The sequence below is a fragment of the Vidua macroura genome, chromosome 6 (genome assembly GCF_024509145.1).
Source record: "Vidua macroura isolate BioBank_ID:100142 chromosome 6, ASM2450914v1, whole genome shotgun sequence".
NCBI classification, from domain to species: domain Eukaryota; kingdom Metazoa; phylum Chordata; class Aves; order Passeriformes; family Viduidae; genus Vidua; species Vidua macroura.
Genome location: NC_071576.1, coordinates 23107382 through 23123708, shown reverse-complemented (window position 1 = coordinate 23123708; position 16327 = coordinate 23107382). Strand labels below are relative to the sequence as shown.

Below are 16327 nucleotides of genomic sequence, written 5' to 3'. Positions count from 1 at the left end.
AGAAGTGAAGGAGAGCCAGGGATGGGAGCAGGGGTGCTGCTGGCACAACTCACCTGCCTGGCTTCAGCAGATCTGTGTGGGCCTGGAGAGGACAGAGCACAGGAAAGACACAAAATCCAGCACAATGTATCTGTAGAGTGGTTTGGATATTGAGGTGATGGTGGCAGGGAGATGTGTGAAGAGGAGTTCCCAGGAGGGTACAAAATTTAGTTAAGTTCTTCATCTAACACCTCTGAAGCAGCCAGAAGAGAGTGAGCCAAAGGCATCAGCACAAAGTGCCTCAAGGATGCTCCTGTGAGGAAAAGCCTTGCAAGGGAAGGAGACTTGTACCAGCCCTGAGGCACAACTGCCTTTACTTGTGGGCTTCCAGGTTTGCATGTCAGTGCTGGACAGAGGACTTTAAATTTGGGGGATTACTTTTAGATTAACGTGTTTGAGAGCTTGTGGTCCTTGTTGGGAAGTGGGAACTGCCAAAGCAGAACCAGCACAAATAGCAGGGAGGGGAGTGAGAACTGCCTTTTTTCTCACAGGCTAAAATTGACACATGAGAGCTGGCAAAAGTTTAAAATACGCTGAGCCTGCAAACATCATTGGCTTCAACAGGCAGGTTTATGCCAAATTTTGTGAGGGTGCAAAAGACTTGTAAGTCACAATCAAGAAGTTAGGACCTCAGTGTTTCTTTATTGGAGACACGTGGAGACACGTGGGAGACCTGCACGGGCATGGCTGGGAGACACTGCTGGGTGGCAGCGCTCTGATGGCAGCCTATGCTCAGGGAGACCAGAGGTAACCAGTGAAGTTTTAACATCAGGGCTTCATCAGCTACGATGCTACATCTCTGGGCCAATCCCCACATCACCTTTACAGTTACTTCCCAAAAAATGTAAATTTTTTTTCCTGGTGCATAAGGCTGCTTTATGTTTTGTCTCCCTAGAACTATCCTCCTAAAACATCTTACTGCAGCTCCTAAAGCCTCATTAAACAAACCTTTGCCCTGTAAGGCTGGAAGACACAGAGAGCCCAGGGACACTGATAACCCAGTGGTGTGCTGTTCCTGGGCTCTGTGGGACAGCTGCAAGGGGTACACAGGCAGGGAAAGGATGAGAGATTTGGGAGCACTGGGGCTGGAACATGTTTTCTGCCTGTCCATGGTGGATGCTGCTGGCTTTGGGGCTGGGGTATGTCAGGGTGCCTTTACAAGGACACTGTAGTGCCTGGGGGACATGGGGTTCTGTAGATGTAGCTGACCTTGTCAGAGTGCTCACGCATTGGCTGTGGCCAAGGAGGGCTGCCAGGAGCTAGTGGTATAAAAAAGCTACAACAGGGACCACGCAGAAGAGGGACAGGCAGACAGTGGTTGGTCCCCTTGAGAGGAAACACGGGCATTGGACACAAGCCCTGAACCCCTGTCTCCCCCTCAGAGCAGCAGTCCCCCACCCTGATCCTCATACTTCTATTGGGTGTGATGTCCTGATGGAAGCCCCTGCCACCCTGGGATGAGGAGGGTCTTAGGACTCTCCCCTCTGGCAGGGATAGGGAAAGGAGCTAGCATTTCCTTGAGCGTGTGATGCCTGCAGCAATAACAGGAACTTAATGAGCTAGGGCTTATCAATTCCTGTTACATCCACGGAGCTGGAGGGAGCCTTGACAGCTGGAGCTGCAGCTCCCAAATCTCTTGTAAGTGATGTTTCCCCTTGCTCCTGCCCTGCCCCAACTATTCTGCTCATCATGGCTGCAGTGGGATAGCCACATCCCTCCCAGCACCCACATTCTTGCTATCCAACACCCCATGCCACGGGAGGAGCAGGGGACAAGGCCACACACAGCACCCAGGCGGCTCAGGTGATGGAGAGAGAGAAGTAACACAAGGGTCTGTGCAAGGCAGGTGCCTGACCCTGCCATGTCTGATGGGCAGAGCTGCCTAGAATATTTCAGTGCCAGGCAGTGGCCAAAGAGGTGATTCCAGATACCAGGAACTGTTTGGAAAAGCCACTGTGTGTCAGTGTGTTTGAATTTGTTTTAATCCTAATCATGAGTCTTGATAAACTTATTTTTATTAATTAACATACTTGATTTATGTAACTTCCTTTTTTAAACATGTAATACTACTGGGGTATTAAAGACAATACAGAAACCATCACATACATCCTCAAGTGCTGCACGTGGTTCTCCTTGGCCTCAGAGCAAAACCAGCTGGGCAGAAATGACACATAGTGAAAGGGAAAGCTGTGTGCACCAGGCCACCACACGGTCCACACAGACTTTGAGTGATATGGGAAGGGGAGCAGCGAGTTCCCCTCATCTATGAGGTAGTGAAGGAGGAACTTCATGGGCTATTTTTGAGGCAAAGCCCATGTAGGCTGTGCCCCAGGATACTGTGGATGCCTGGAAATGGGATCCAAAAGGGATCCAGCAAGCTCCTGAATGATATGCCCAGCTACACCATTACAACTAACACAGTCCAGCCCTGCTACATGGTGGCAATATGCAGGTTCACATTACCTCAACATCACCTCCAGCTTTCCCTGACAGGGATCTGCCCTGTCCCCACCTCCTTGTGCCAGCCTCAGGCAACACCAGCATTATGGCTTAGAGAGTCATAATGTAACCCCCGTCACAGGCAGCCCTGTCAGATGTGGGAAGGAGCCACCTTAGACCCCAATTCTTGCTACGTTAGGCTCCACCCTCTGTTCCTCAGAGCAGGATAAACCACAGGTCCCATAATTTAAGGGCAACCTTGAAACCTTTGCAGATCTTGCCCTCCAGTCTTTTTTTTAAGCTTTCAAGAATGACCCTTGATTTTTTTTTAATCCAGTGCCAGGAGCGCCCCACAAACACACAAGTGCCAAATCACCCCTAGGGTTTTCAGCTATATGCACTGCTCCAGGATATGGTTTGCACAGATCAGCGTGGGATGCATTTGGCAGACAGCCCCAGACCCACTGCAGCAGGGGTGGAAATGGGGACAGGAAGAGCCTCGGGAGAACTGCTTAAAGCATGGAAAACCAGGGGCTGCAGCTTCCCCGTAGACCTGGGCAGAGAGCTGGCTGAGTGGGGAAAGCAGGAAACAGTCCCCACAGCCACCTCGATGAGGGCCACCAGCTCCTTATACCCTAAGGGGATTCCTAGTAAGGAAAGGAGGCCCCAGGCCAGCCTGTGCCCATGTCAGGTAAATGACCCTTGGTGAGGTATTTCCTGAGTGGGCAGCCTGCCCCCCAGTGCCCTAAACTTTGCATCAGCCCTGCCAGAGAGGACAGGATGGTGAGCCAGACATTTGGACTGGGGTGAGAAGAGGATGGGCACCATGAATAAGGAGAGGTACCAGTCCCACACTGTGGTGTGGAGGGGAAGGGCAGCTCACCCAAGGGTCTCCCAGTACCCAGCTGGGAGAATTCCAGCGCATGGATAGCCCCCAGCCCAGGGAGCAACCTGCTGGTTGCCCATCTCCAGCATCATGCCAAGGGCAGTCCCTTGGTGCGTCAGGATTGGTGCAGGGGACAAACCCTGGGTCACTGCCCTACTCCAGCCTGAGTGGGTGCTCACGGGGAAGTTCCCAGCGCTTGTTGGAAAGCAGACAGGAGCTGCCAGCTCCCATGTCTGACCAGCTTTTATTGAGCAGGGCAAAGCTGAGATGTAGCTGTGAACACATGAGGAGCCCAGTTCCCTTCTGTTCCCAAGCAGGCAAGATCCCTGGCACCTGCCTGGGCTGTCCCATGCCAAAACTGGGATGGACGCAGCCCTACAGCCTTGCCTGCCCCAGATTTCCTTCCTTCCCAGCTGCAGAGTGCTGGCAGGACAGAGACGTTTTGCAGGTGCAGCCCTGTGAGCCATCTCCGCTCACTGCCACATCATGCTGCCCTCCCCAGCCAGTTCCAGCAGCACATGCACCAGCTTCGCTCCTCATTGCCCCTAGAATGTCCTCAAACACCAACACACGGCTTGAGCTCCTCATCTTCAGCCCCAGGCTTGGTCACGAGTCCTTTTCTCTTGCTGCCAATGGGGCAGATGGGGCAAGGGAGTCCTTGGTGCCAGGCTGTGTTCCCACCAGGGCCAACCAAGAGTAACAGTCAGCTCTTCCGTGCTGGAGTCCTGCTCCCCGCTGCAGCTTGGAGGGACATGACTCCACAAGTCCCCCATGCTGGGGACAAAAGCAGCTGTCTCAAACCCAGGTGGTGGGAGCAAGGCTGGGGGCAGGGCAGAGGCTACCTGCGCGGTGTGCCACATCTGCAAAGAGAGCACGGCACAGGGTGAGCACTGCCAGCACGGGAGGCTCACCTGCTCTGCCCTGGATCCCCTTCTTTGTGCCTGGCCCCTGTGACACAGAACTGCAGGGGCAGGGCCTGCAGGCAGCCTCTTTGTGGGGAGGAGTGAGGGTGGTGGGGCTGGCACTGGCTGAGCCCCCAACAGCAGACTTCAGACAAAAGGGGGAAATGCTCGAGCAAACTGCCAGCCACAGGTGTCATACCTCAAAAGTGCCCACAGTGAGTCCAGCCTGTGCTGTTACAGCACGGAGATTGAGAAAGTGGAATAGAAGATGGAAAGAGTAGAGTAACCCAAACAACAATCAGTCAAGGACAGCAGTAAGGACACAACAGGCAGCAAGATGAGGCTGAAACTGGAAATTCATGGATCCATGAAACCCAGCATGGTCTGTGATGGCAGTAGAGCGAAACACCATCGTTACCCAGCCCATCCATCCTCATTCTGCCCAGCTTTGAGCTGCTGAGCCTGGAGACTACCAAGTACCTTTCAAGTCTTTGGTAGAAGGCCTGTTTCCCCACAGCCACTGTCCCCTCCTGCTTACTTCTGTGTCTGCTCTGCACAAACTCTTCACTTGCTCACAGTGTCAGTAAAGATCTAAATGCTTAATGAAGACACTCATCCCAAGAAAATTAACCCAGAAGACACCATCCATACCTGCCCCTGAACTTACAGTTCACAGTCTTTCCGTCCCTTCTTGTCTTGTCTTCTCTTACCTCGGCCCTTGGATCTCCTCCTTCAGAAGGAAAGTATCACAAGAAGGGCTGATGTGTGGGAGATGAGACCCACAATCCCAGCCAGTAACAATGCCCCTGATGTCACTTACCTTCCCAACCTCATCAGGTCCTGCCGGGGCCTGCAGAGTGGGAAAAATGACAGAGAGAAGTGGTTATTGGGCAGTGCTGCAGCTGAGCTGCAGGAGCTGGTCCTGTGACATGCCCCAGTGCACAGCATAATCTACCTGTTATCATTCATGTTTAAAACAGACACAATACTCTTGACCTTATTAAACCCTCAGTCAGGAGTTGATTGCAGCAGGTAGAGAGAAGGCAGAGACAGCAAAGGGGCTGCTTGGCTTGGGTGGCTACCTGGGGATCTGACATTTTGCCAGTGAGGCTGGGGAAGACAAATTCAGTCTCAGCTGCTCTCAGTGACAGCTTTCACATCTCATAGTGAAACAAGGCCCAGCATCCTGAGTAACAAACATGGGGGATTTGCTGCAAAGTCTTGGTAGTGGGTTCTCAGCCACGACATACCTCCCCCATGGGGGGGTCACAGCCAGGACATCTGCCACGCCTACACTAACTACAAAAGGGAGCGATGTACAGGTGTGGAAAGCGGATTAGGAAGAAGCCAAAAACTGCTGCAGAAGGCAGCCTGCACCAGTGCTCATAGGAGATCCCCTGGGAGTTACCCTAGGCAGGAAAACCACAAAAGGCTTAGGAAATCCCCTGCATGGGAAATAGCTGGAAGCAGAGAAGGAGGCAAGTAACACATCTGCTTCTTCCCACTCCCCCTTCTGCATCTACTGACAGACATTCCAGACAGAGACCGTGTGAAGCTCGGTCTGCTCCAGAAGAGCTTCTCATAAAACTGCAGGGGAATACCAATCCAGGAATCCTCAGGATCTTCTTCCAGGCAAGGATCATGTCTAATGGCTGCCCAGCAGGACACACATCACCCAGTTTTTGCAATACTAAGTCACCCTTGGATCACAATGAAGAATGATTACCAGGACCTGCCATGCAGGCAATGCTGGAGTCCCTATGGCAAGGACCAGCTGCAGGCAGCACCGGAGCTGCTCCCACAGCATTGCAGCCTCAGGAAGAGGCGCCATCCTGCCCAGGCTTTCACCACTTTGGGACACAGTGAGCACTCCAAGGGCTTGTCTAGGTGCTAGGAATCTGTGGCAGGTTGGTGCTGCACATCCATTCCAGGCCAGCACTGCATATCCAGGCCAGGTTGACACTGCGTGTTTTAAGCTTTTATTTGTTGGCTTGGCTGTAAAACTCTGCTGTATCCCCAGGTCTGTATGAGGCAGCCTCCCTTAAATGGTGGCCCAAGACTTAGCTGTTGTGCTTTCTATTTGGGCCACGGTCACATTCAGGCATGCCAAGCCATGGAGCTCCCTGCTGAGCCACAACCTTGGACGTGCTATCTGCCACAGAGCAACCAGCCTTGCTCCATTACCCAGAGGCAGATCCTCTGGCTAAAGGAGCAGCTGCAGGGATGGGGAGCACAGCCCTGCAGATGGTGCATGGCTCCTGACCTGTCTTCACAATGGCATGCACCCCATTGTCTGCAAGGAGCAGGCGCAGAGATGTGGTGCAGCCTGCAGCTGAACAAGGGCCACAAGCAGAGGCAAACCCTAGTGCAAAGACAGCAAGAGGGGGTGCCAGCACAGCCAGGGTGCCCACAGGGCATCCCTGTTCCACACACAGAGTGAGCTGGCAGGCTTGCTCTTGCTGGAACCCAGGAGTCCCTACCTGCACTCGCACTGCTTGTGCTCAGTGAACGCCATCTCCACGTAGGGTGCCTCCCCGTTTGGCTTTATCTTCAGGAGCTGAAAGAAGAGCAAAGGTTACTTCTCAAGCAGTGGCAGGAGGGGGCTGGAAAGACTCCTGCGCCACTGCCTTGCCACCCCAGGCTCTTGGGAAGATGCATGTCTAACCTGTTCCTCGGGACCTCCAACAACAGAGTCCACCTCCACACGTAGCCAGCTGCCCTGGCAGCTTGGGAGGCTCTGCTAGTGCTGCCCCATGTCTTCAGGGTTTTAATTTAAGTCCTGTGGTCTCAGGATTTCCCAGCCTTAGAAAAGATTTTTCAGTCTCTGCCTTTCCAGAGAATTTTCACATATTTGACCCCTTTGCACATTTTTCTTCTCTGACAGAAATATCCCCCCAGTCATGTTTTTCAGGCCAATCCCATTGCTGCTGCCTCCTCCTGGACACCTTTGCTACAGCACTGAGTTGGAATTGACTGGAGTCAGTACCACAGTGCCTCCCCAGTCCAGGGGTACAGGATTTGTCCTGTCACATGTCACAGCCCAGCCTGAAGTTCAGGTTGGACATCCAAGGGCCTTACAGGGTACGTTCATCATTGGTGTGATCCACACCAGCTCCTGCAGAAGTGTCTGGCATTCCCACTCTGTACACAGCAGCAGGATCCCTCCCATAGAGGGAGACCTGTGTTTGGGAAGCTGCCTCCTGTTCACGCCAGGCTTTTGATCCACCTCAGCCAAGAGCTTTTTGCCATCCTTCCTTCCAACACACTTTCAACCTCAGAGAGACCAAAATCACTGGTGATTTATTGCAGGCATTCCCTAGTCCATCATCCATGGCAAAGCAGAGCATTTCCCTGGTCCCTGCAGCATCAGCAGGTTGATCTCTGGCAGCTCAGTGCAGGGGCTGCAGCGTGAGGACAACTGCTGCCTGGTACATGGGGGAGGGTTGAACGGCTCAGGATCTCCCATCCCACATCTCACAGCTCACACAGTGGTGACTGAAAACGCAGTTGGCTCAGCCCTTCATGCTCACCATGCCTTAGTGTGGGGGCATTCATGTCAGCACCACCCCAAGCATCACCTGATAGAGGAGAGCCTCACTCCTCCCTTCGATTCGAGGGCAATACCTACTTTGTCCCAGCAGGCAGCCACGGCTAACTGGAACACCCCCCAGCCCCACCACAGGACGGGAAAGGTCTGGAAAAATGGCAGCAATGAGCAAGACAGACCACACAGAGAGAAGTCAGGGAAGGAGGGAGTGAGGCCAGTACCACCAGGGGTGACACCTGACCTCAGGGCCAAGCTCAAAGAGCAGGCAGAGGGACCCTACTGGTTTGGCATGCATTTGAGCACTTTTAAGTCCTCTCCCTTGCCAGCCACACTGCTGCAATGTCTAGAGGATGCAAAGCTGCAAGTTCACCTTCCCGGTGCTTGGTGAGCAGCCCTCCACCTCTCCGGCACAGCCCCGGCCCCGCAGCAGCAGCACGTACCTGCATGGTGACCGTGCTTGTCTCCACGGGGACGCAGCGGAGACCCTCGTCCCCACAACAGCCTCCACAGCGCTGCAGGGAGACGCAGGAGGGTCTGAAAATGTACTCCACCTCGTTGGGGAATTCGGTAATGACGTCCACCAGCTGCTCCAGAGGCCGGCAGAAACTACGATTCCAGATCTCCCGAAAGGTAAGGACTGCAAGAGACAGGGACTATAAGGAGGTGCCCAGAGAGGTAGAGCCCAGCCGGGCCGCTGCCGGGGCAGGTGCAGCAGCCGCGAGGGGGTCCTGCAGCCACCACGGAGCACAGAGAAGCAAAGGACCACTTTGTGCTCCCAATAAGTCCGTCACCGTACTGTGCACATCAGTGTGCGGGGGCTCACACAGCCGCCGCGACAGGCTCTTTCTCCCTCTATCTGCCAGCTCCGTCTCCTGCCCAGGCACTCTGTTCATCCCCGCACGGGGCTGCGAAGGGGCTGCCCCGCATCTCGCCCGGCCGGACAGCCGTCCCCTGGGGCTTTCCAGCAGGGAGAGCTGACCGGAGCGAGCCACCCGCCACCCCGCATGCCAGCACCGGAGGGGCGGCAGTCTAGGGACCGGGCTGCGCTCCGGCCCGCGGCGGTGCCCGAGGAGGGCTGGGGGGCATCAGGCTGCTCCGAGCCCCGGCGCAGCTCCCGGCTGCCTCCCCGATTGTCACCACGGAACTCCAGAGGTAACACAGCCCCGGGTAGCACCCAACGCGCCCCAGCCTTGCGCGAAGCCTTCGCTGGGTTGCTGCCCCCTCCCAGCCGGGGCACCGACGGCCGCCCACTACCAACTCACCGGGAGACTCCGTGCTGGCGGTCCCCCGTTCCTCCGGGGCCTGCAGGGAGGGAAAGGCGAGCTCTGGAGGAGCAGCACGGGGTGACCCGCCGCCGCCCCCCGCCCAGCGCCGGGAGGAGCTGTCCCGGCCTTCGCGGCCACCGCGGGCAGCCGCACCCTGCTCCGACCCCGCTCCCGCCCCTCGGCTCTCACCGGGGCGGGCGGTGCCCCCAGCGTCCCGGCCACCAGCAACCGCAGGAAGGCGCCGAGCAGCCGCATCGCCGCTCCCGCCGCCCCGGTACAGACTCGGCGCCGCCACTACCGCCCTGCCGCCCCCGGCATGCCGCCCCGACGCCGGGCCACCGGCCCCACCGTGCCGCCTCCGCCGCCGCCGGGCCATGGGAGCGCGCCCCGCTCCGCCGCCGTATTTCACCGCCACCGCCCCGCCGCTGCCCCGCCCCGGCCCCGCCGCGGGGCGGGAGCAGGTGCCCGGCCCCGGCGGCCGCGGGGACGGCCGGTGCTCCCGGACGCGGCGGAGCTCCCTCCTCCAGCGCCCCCGCACCGCCTCCGGCCATTACCGTTGGCGCTTCCATTCACTGTCCCGTGCCCGGTGAATCCCCGGCCGGCGGGAACCAGCGGGGCTGTGCTGGGCTTCTCGGCTTGCTGTTTTCACTGCCCTATGCCCATCCACCCATTCTGTGCCCACCTGGTTCCTGCCCCCATACAACAGCCCCTTTCCCACCCATCCTTTTCATTCCTCTACTGATGCCCTGTTCCCACTCAGACTTCCCGTGACTGTCCACCCACCCCCTTCACCCTCAGACTGCCCTGTGCCTGTTCCATCAGCCCCTGCCGCTGGACCCCTGCCAAAGGGTTTCCAGCCCTCGCAGCCTCAGGGCAGCATCCTGGTTCTGGTCTACAGCTCGGAAGGGAAGGGGGCACAGCAGGTCTCGGGTCAAACCCTTCTGCCAAACCAAAGGACCTCTGTTGGCCTTTTCTGTTCTATTTTTAAGCCCCAGAGGCCAGGGAAGCTGGAACTATGGGAGGTGTGATGAGATGCCAACAGGCAACACGATCCCCCGTGGGCTGCGGGTCCTAGGGAAATAACGAGCTCTGTGTCCGTGCCAGGATTCACGTTTCTGTCCTCCTGGGAGGAGTGGGGAGGCTGCTTCAGGGTTTCCCTACCCAACACCGTGTGAGGTCTGTCCCTGCAGCATGAGGATGCCAGTGATCTGCTCCCAGCCCTGTGATCTGCTCCCATCTGTCCCCAGGGGATGCAGGACATGCCATCTGCCTGTCGTCAGCCCCACTGGGCCATGCAAGTGGCAGTGATTCAGGCACCAGCAGGAGCTGGGTTCAGTCAGGAGCTTCTAGGCATTGGTACCACTGAGTGTGTGACAAAGCTGCTGGAGCAAGGCCTGGCAAATTAGCATGGAGATGCTGCAGAGATAAGCACACAGAAATCCCAGCCCCACCGCGGGGAGGGTGTGCTGCAGTTCATCACTCAGCAGCACAGCACCAACTCAGCAGCTGCTGGGGCTGCTGTGGCAGCGTTCAGTGTCTGTTCATACTCCTTCTCCTGGCTGGGCAGCAAAGAGCAGGTAACATCCTTAATGTGATGACTGGAGCATGCCTGTGGTCTCCCTCTGCCACCCTATGGACCCTCCTGGGCCAAGGGGACCCCCTTCCCACTTCCCCAGGGATGGCTGTGGGATGGGGTGAAGAGAGCATTTCCTCCCACCCGAGAGCAGAGGCTGCCCTGAGCAGCAGCTGCTGCCAACTCACTGGACAGACAGAATCCTGTTATTGCAAAGACCGTGACCACCCGGGGCCTCATGCCTGTCCTTGCAGGAAGGTCCCTTGGGGCCACCTCTCAGACACAAGGCCAGCCTCTGGCGCTGGAGCAAAGGGCTCTCCCCCAGGAGCTGTGTGGCTGGGGAGACCAGCCCTTAATTGCTGAGTGCAGTCCTGTTCTTGGTCTGAAACTATTTCCTCAGAGGCCTTGGGCAGAGTTTACATTCCTGGGATGAGCATCCACTTTCTAGGCAGTGTGGAACAGAAACAGGAGAAGAGGAATAATATTTGGACACCGGTAACCTGTGATCAGCAATATCCTCCTGCATATGGGAGAAACATCAATCTGGCTGGGGTCACAGTTGCTTGCTTTGCCCTCTGCCATGCTCCTCCCCAGGGGGCCAAATCTGCCCTTCCCCAGCTGCAGGACAGGGCTGGAGGTCGGTGCTATAAATGCACCATGATGTCCCTCGCGCTGCCTCCCACTCGGCTCTGGGGAGCAGAGTTACGCACTTTGGGAGCAAGGGACAGAGGAAGCTCAAGGAACCAGCCAGGGACATAAGGCAAATAGAGACATTTCCTTAAAGAGCAAATGCTTCCCCTGCAGTGAGCCCCTGCTGCCTGAGAGCATCACCCCGAATATGCCACTGCCTGCCTGTGCCACCTCCCTGCCCTGCTCACAGAGCTGAGGAAGGAGGTGGGTGGGGAATGATGGTGTGTCCTTGCTGTGGGCGAGCCCTGGCTGTCAAGTGGGGAAGGCCAGCCCTGGCATCAAGCTGCAAGCATGCCATGGCACAGCCCTGCCAGGGAACAGGGTCACCTCCGTGCTTCCTACATCTACAGGGTGAGGGACAAGAGCAGGGGCCCTGGCTGCCCATGAGCACTGAAAGAGTCCAGAGCAAGCAGCTACTCTTCCCTGCAAAACCCCACCCTGCTCATTGCAGGCAAGGTCACTCTAATCTTGTCCATAAAACAGCCCCATTTCAGCATCAGAGTTCTCTTACGGGCATCTTATACCCTGCAAAATCCCACCTTTGGCATTTCACATGGAAAGAACCCAACAAAAACTTGTCCCTGCATCATTCTTAAACTGACTGCAGCCAGGACCTCCTGTGTCAGAGAAACCCTGAAGCCCTCAGAGAACACCTCTGAAATCCTCAGGGCATTATTTTTGTTCTGCTGCAGTTTAGGACACAGGACTCAGTCTCATTAAAGCTATAGGCTTTTATACCAAGGGAAGGGTCAGTCCATCCACGATCCAGTGCCCAGCACAGTCACCCTCTTGTGTTCGACCCCAGTAGGCAAGAACCCCACCAGCAGCTCCCTATGTCCTGCATTGTGACTCCTGAGGTCAAAGCAGCATGAGGATGTAGGGCACTGGGCTCCTCACACCTGCCCGTCATCCCAGAGCCCCCAGGTCTCACCCTCGCTGTTTCATTTGATTGCTTTCTCTGCTTCTGGGATCTCTTCATAGAGAGTCTCCTAAGCTCCACTACCAGAGAGCCAGTCCATAGCTAGCACTGAGATAAACCAGGTCAATCATTTGTAGTTTGTGTCTCCTCTGTGAGAATGAGGATGGGAATGGTTGGGCTGGGGCATCCCCAGCTCCAGCCTCTTGGCACAGGTAACCCAGGCCTCTCTCTCAGGAGACTGCTGCTGACTTCTGAGAAATGCAGGGATCTCCAATGCCCTTGCAGGCAAGCAGAGCTGCACCAATGACCCCTGAACAGTCAGTGCTGCTCCCCAAGGAAACAGCTTGCAAACAACCTGTCTGGGCACCTGGGCCCTGAAGGACTCCTCAGAGCTGTGCTGCAGCAGCTCCAACTCTGAGATGCCCTGGGCAGCACATCCCCTGTCCCTGGTGGCTCACTGTGGTGGCGTCAGTGCCTCTCCCAGCCCAGGTGTGCAGGGGGATGTGTTTGCTGAGTGGGAGGCTGACAATAGGGGGAAATGGGCCGGGCTGTGCACCCCAATGGTGGTGGCTCACAGCCCCGGCCACTGCTGCTGGCGACAGGCGGAAGCGTCCGGCCTTAGTCAGCCCCGGCCGCACGTGGCAGGAACTCTGCTGTTTGTTTTGGTTCCTGGGGAGGGGAGCTCAGCCTCCCTGGGGACCCACAATCAAACCTGCAGGCACCTGACAGTCCACCCCGTGCCTGGGGACATCAGGGTCTGGTCCCCACGGGTCACAGGCACTGCAGGCTGGCCTAGGTCAGACATGAGTTTTGGAAGGGCATGGGATGAGCACCATGACTGCCTGAGAGCACTCCAGGCAGAAAACTCAGGCAAGGGGAATCCTTGGCAAGCCTGGATACTGCTTTCAGACACTAATCCCTTGTGGGGGCAGGGACGATGCTACCAAGATGGATGTCCCTGAGATTGCCGGACCCAAGCCCTGGGGAGCCGCAGCCCTCATCCAGCCAGCGTTCCCGGAACAGATCAACGTTGGCAGACCTAGTGCCACTCAGCTTAGTGCTCAGTGGCCAGTGGCTGGGCAGCCCCATGCTGCAGGGACTGGTCAGGCCACGGGTGTTTGCAGAAAAGCACAGCCCTGGAGCAGGGTGAGGCACTGGAGAGCCACACCACAGCCCCAAGCATACGTGGGCACCTACAGGTAAGCGTTCTGTCAGCAGCCCCAACAGCAAGCGCAGTTACCGTGCCAAAACAACAGCCCCATGCACGCCAAGCGCCTGAGAGACCAGAGCAGGAGGCAGAGACATAGAAATCACAGCACAGCTCACCCTGCTCTGTCCAAGTTCCTCTCCTGGAGCCCTGGGTGGGAGCTGCAGCTTCAAGTCCCAGAAAGCCTGGAGGAATTTTTCTCCAGCAGCTGTAGAGTGCTGTGCTTGGGAAAAACAAGGCTGAGAGCAGGATGGACTGGTGCAGCAGTGTGCATGACCTTCTGCCACCAGCAGAGACAGAACAGCCTGGGCCCGCACCGGCTGGAGGCACAGGGTATGGCAACCGTGGGAGGGGTGCGATTCTCCCTGCAGGAGCAGAGCAGCCCTCTCCTCAGGAAAGAGACAGGTTACTTTTCCACCAGAGAACCAAGCATATTCTGCACATTTATCACATTTCATCTACCCTGGGGAAAGGGCAGTGAGCACTGAACAGAGAAGAGAGGCACACAGGCACAAACAGGCTGCTGCTCTGCTGCTGTTGCCCCTGCTCTCCAGCTTTCCCAGCCCAGCCGCTCGGTGGGCAGGGGCTGCCAGGCGCTTTTCTCCCCTGCCAAACTGGAACCTGATCCACACCCAGCCCAGAGCTTCTGGCCGCTTATCGTGTGGATGCAGTTCTCCTGCTTTTAGTTGTCATAATATTGACACAAAGCAAAATAATAGCGATGGCGAGACTCTGCCTGGCTCTGGAAGGCAAACAGGCAAGGAGATGGGGAGTAGCAGACTCTGCTATTGTGTGGGACAGGGCAGCAGCCAGGGCTGCTTCCAAGCTCTGCTCCTCAGCATCACTCCTGCTGATAAGAGGGGATGTGGGATGCGGGCGGAGGGGGAATATAAGCTCCACAGCACACTCTCCCTGCTGAGGATAGTGAACGTGTGTATCGGCAGGGCTTCATCCCAGAGGCTTTCCTAGAATGTGGGTGGAGGAGTGGCTCATCTCTCCCTTTCCCCGAAACCTGGCAGCCGCTGAATAGCTGCCATCACCCGCAGCAGACAATGAGCAAAGCGAGCCCGGGGCCAGCTGCAGCACCGGGAGCGCGTGAGCAGAGGAACTGCGGGGAGCTGGCTGGTGACCAGGAAGCAGCCCAGACTGCTGGTGTCACGGACCCCTTGGTGACCACAAAGCGTCCGGGCCGCACTTTGTCTCACTCCAAGAGCCTGGCTTCCTGCAGCCACACCAGGTTTGCTCCGGGGCTTCTCTGAAGCCAGCCCGGAGGGATGAGCCCCCAGCAGCAGCTCCTCTGTGGCCCAGCCAGGGTGCCATGCACCCTCAAAGAGGTGGCAGGGCCACAGCCAACACCTGCCTGGTGCCACTGAGCTTTCCGAGCACTTGTGCCTTTGGTGGCAGCAAAAAAAAGCCAATGCCTTTTCAGGGTATGAAGGTCTAGGACACTAATAGCAACGCTGAGGACAACAGCTCCCACCCAGCTCTGCAGCATGCTCCCTCATCCCTTGCTAGAGCTTGTTTTCCTACATGACATGCAGTGACTTCCCACACTTCCCTCACCTCTTCCTGACCAGCCTGGCCTTTGAACCAGCTGCCTCCAGCTGCCTGTATCACGAGGGAGACCTGGGCTACTGCCATAGTTGAATGAGCCGACGAGTGAGGCTCCACATCCAGGGCAGGCATTTAGACGCCAGCTTCCCATGCCTCTCCCAGGGGCTGGGAAGAGCAAGAGGCAGCCCAGCTTAGGCTGCTTCCACAACAAACCCTAGAAAAACCTTCATGCTTCCCAGCCTTGGTCTCTATTTTTAAGGTTCCTAAAAGGAGGGGGGCACAAATTACAATCTTGCTGGCAGGAGAGACGGTCTCTGGGCCGGATTCTGAACCGCCTACTCATTTTCCATAGGGACTGTGGACTCCATTGGTACCACAAGGGTCTGGCTATGGGCTTGGCCTGCCTGTGTGTGCTGTGCTGACGTGAGGATGAGACAGCAGCCATTTTCCAGGCAGAGACAAGCGCACGTACATGCAGGAGGCCAAGCCAAGAGCTGCACCAAACCCTTTGCTAACCTGAGGTACTGAATCCATCCTGTTATTCCCCTTAGCAATGCCTGCCTGTTCCCCCTTGGCCACCCAGGCAGTTATGGCAGCCAGGCTTTCCTGAGGATGACCAGTTTAGGAGACAGCTGTTACCAGAGTCATGAGCGAAGACGAGCAGAACACGTGCCCTGGTACCTGCAGCGTCAGACGTGAATTTCAAGCATGCCAAAACTGCCGATGACTCAGACAACGTGTGCGTGCGCCTGAAAAGCCACAGAGCTCAGCTTTCCAGCTATTCACGTACCTGCATTTGATCAGCAGCTGTTTGTTTGGGCTTTTTGTCTTCTTTCCCTGGAAGCTTGAGTTTTAAACATGCATTCCACACTCAATTCAGCTCATCATTTCCATCCCCTTCACTTACTAAGTGACCTACTTTCTTCCCTGTAGCACACAGAAAACACTGGTTTGGCCTCCCTTCAGCAGATTCATTCCTGCCTCTACATCTGTGACTGCAAAAGCTTTGGTCTTGACTTGTTTCTGTCTCAGGCCTTTGAGCACAGGTTTTCTAAAGAGCAATCATGTCACACCAAAGATACCTTAGTGCATCCTTCCCCTTACACTGTGCTCAGTTCTCCCCACACCCATGCACTGTGACCTCCTTAATTCAGTCACTTGTGCTCAACAAGTGGCTTAGGCACCCTGCAGTAATGCTGCTTCTGCCCATGTCACCCACCCAGTCTTCACAGTCCATGCCGAGCTGACAGCCTGCCCTGCTGCTCCTGCTGGGCCCTGGCTCAGCTGGTTCTCCTCTGCTGGCTCC

At 56.5% G+C, this 16327-nt stretch overlaps 1 protein-coding gene across 2 annotated transcripts; it reads right to left on the bottom strand.

Annotated features, from left to right (window-relative positions):
* Positions 1-2032: 2032 nt before the first annotated feature.
* Positions 2033-16295, bottom strand: PGF (placental growth factor). 2 transcript variants are annotated; one of them, XM_053981402.1, is made up of 7 exons: positions 16241-16295; positions 9076-9115; positions 8254-8450; positions 6747-6823; positions 5087-5116; positions 4934-4996; positions 2033-4224 (listed from the first exon to the last, which is right to left on the bottom strand). In XM_053981402.1, exons 1-7 carry the CDS (start codon positions 16256-16258, stop codon positions 4203-4205), a joined length of 447 nt encoding a protein of 148 aa, XP_053837377.1. In that variant the 5' UTR covers positions 16259-16295; the 3' UTR covers positions 2033-4202. The 2 variants fall into 2 exon arrangements, with proteins under 2 accessions (XP_053837377.1, XP_053837376.1); XM_053981401.1 differs by lacking the exon at positions 16241-16295 and adding an exon at positions 9268-9416.
* Between the last annotated feature and the right edge of the window lie 32 nt (positions 16296-16327).

Excerpts from the sequence above, each read along its gene's own strand:
- PGF (XM_053981401.1), bottom strand. The coding sequence starts at position 9,333 with ATGCGGCTGCTCGGCGCCTTCCTGCGGTTGCTGGTGGCCGGGACGCTG. Across the intron at positions 6,824-8,253 it reads CAAGCACGGTCACCATGCAG|CTCCTGAAGATAAAGCCAAA; the intron begins GTACGTGCTGCT and ends CTCTTCTTTCAG. Across the intron at positions 4,225-4,933 it reads GGACGGAAAGACTGTGAACT|ATGTGGCACACCGCGCAGGT; the intron begins GTAAGTTCAGGG and ends CTCTCTTTGCAG.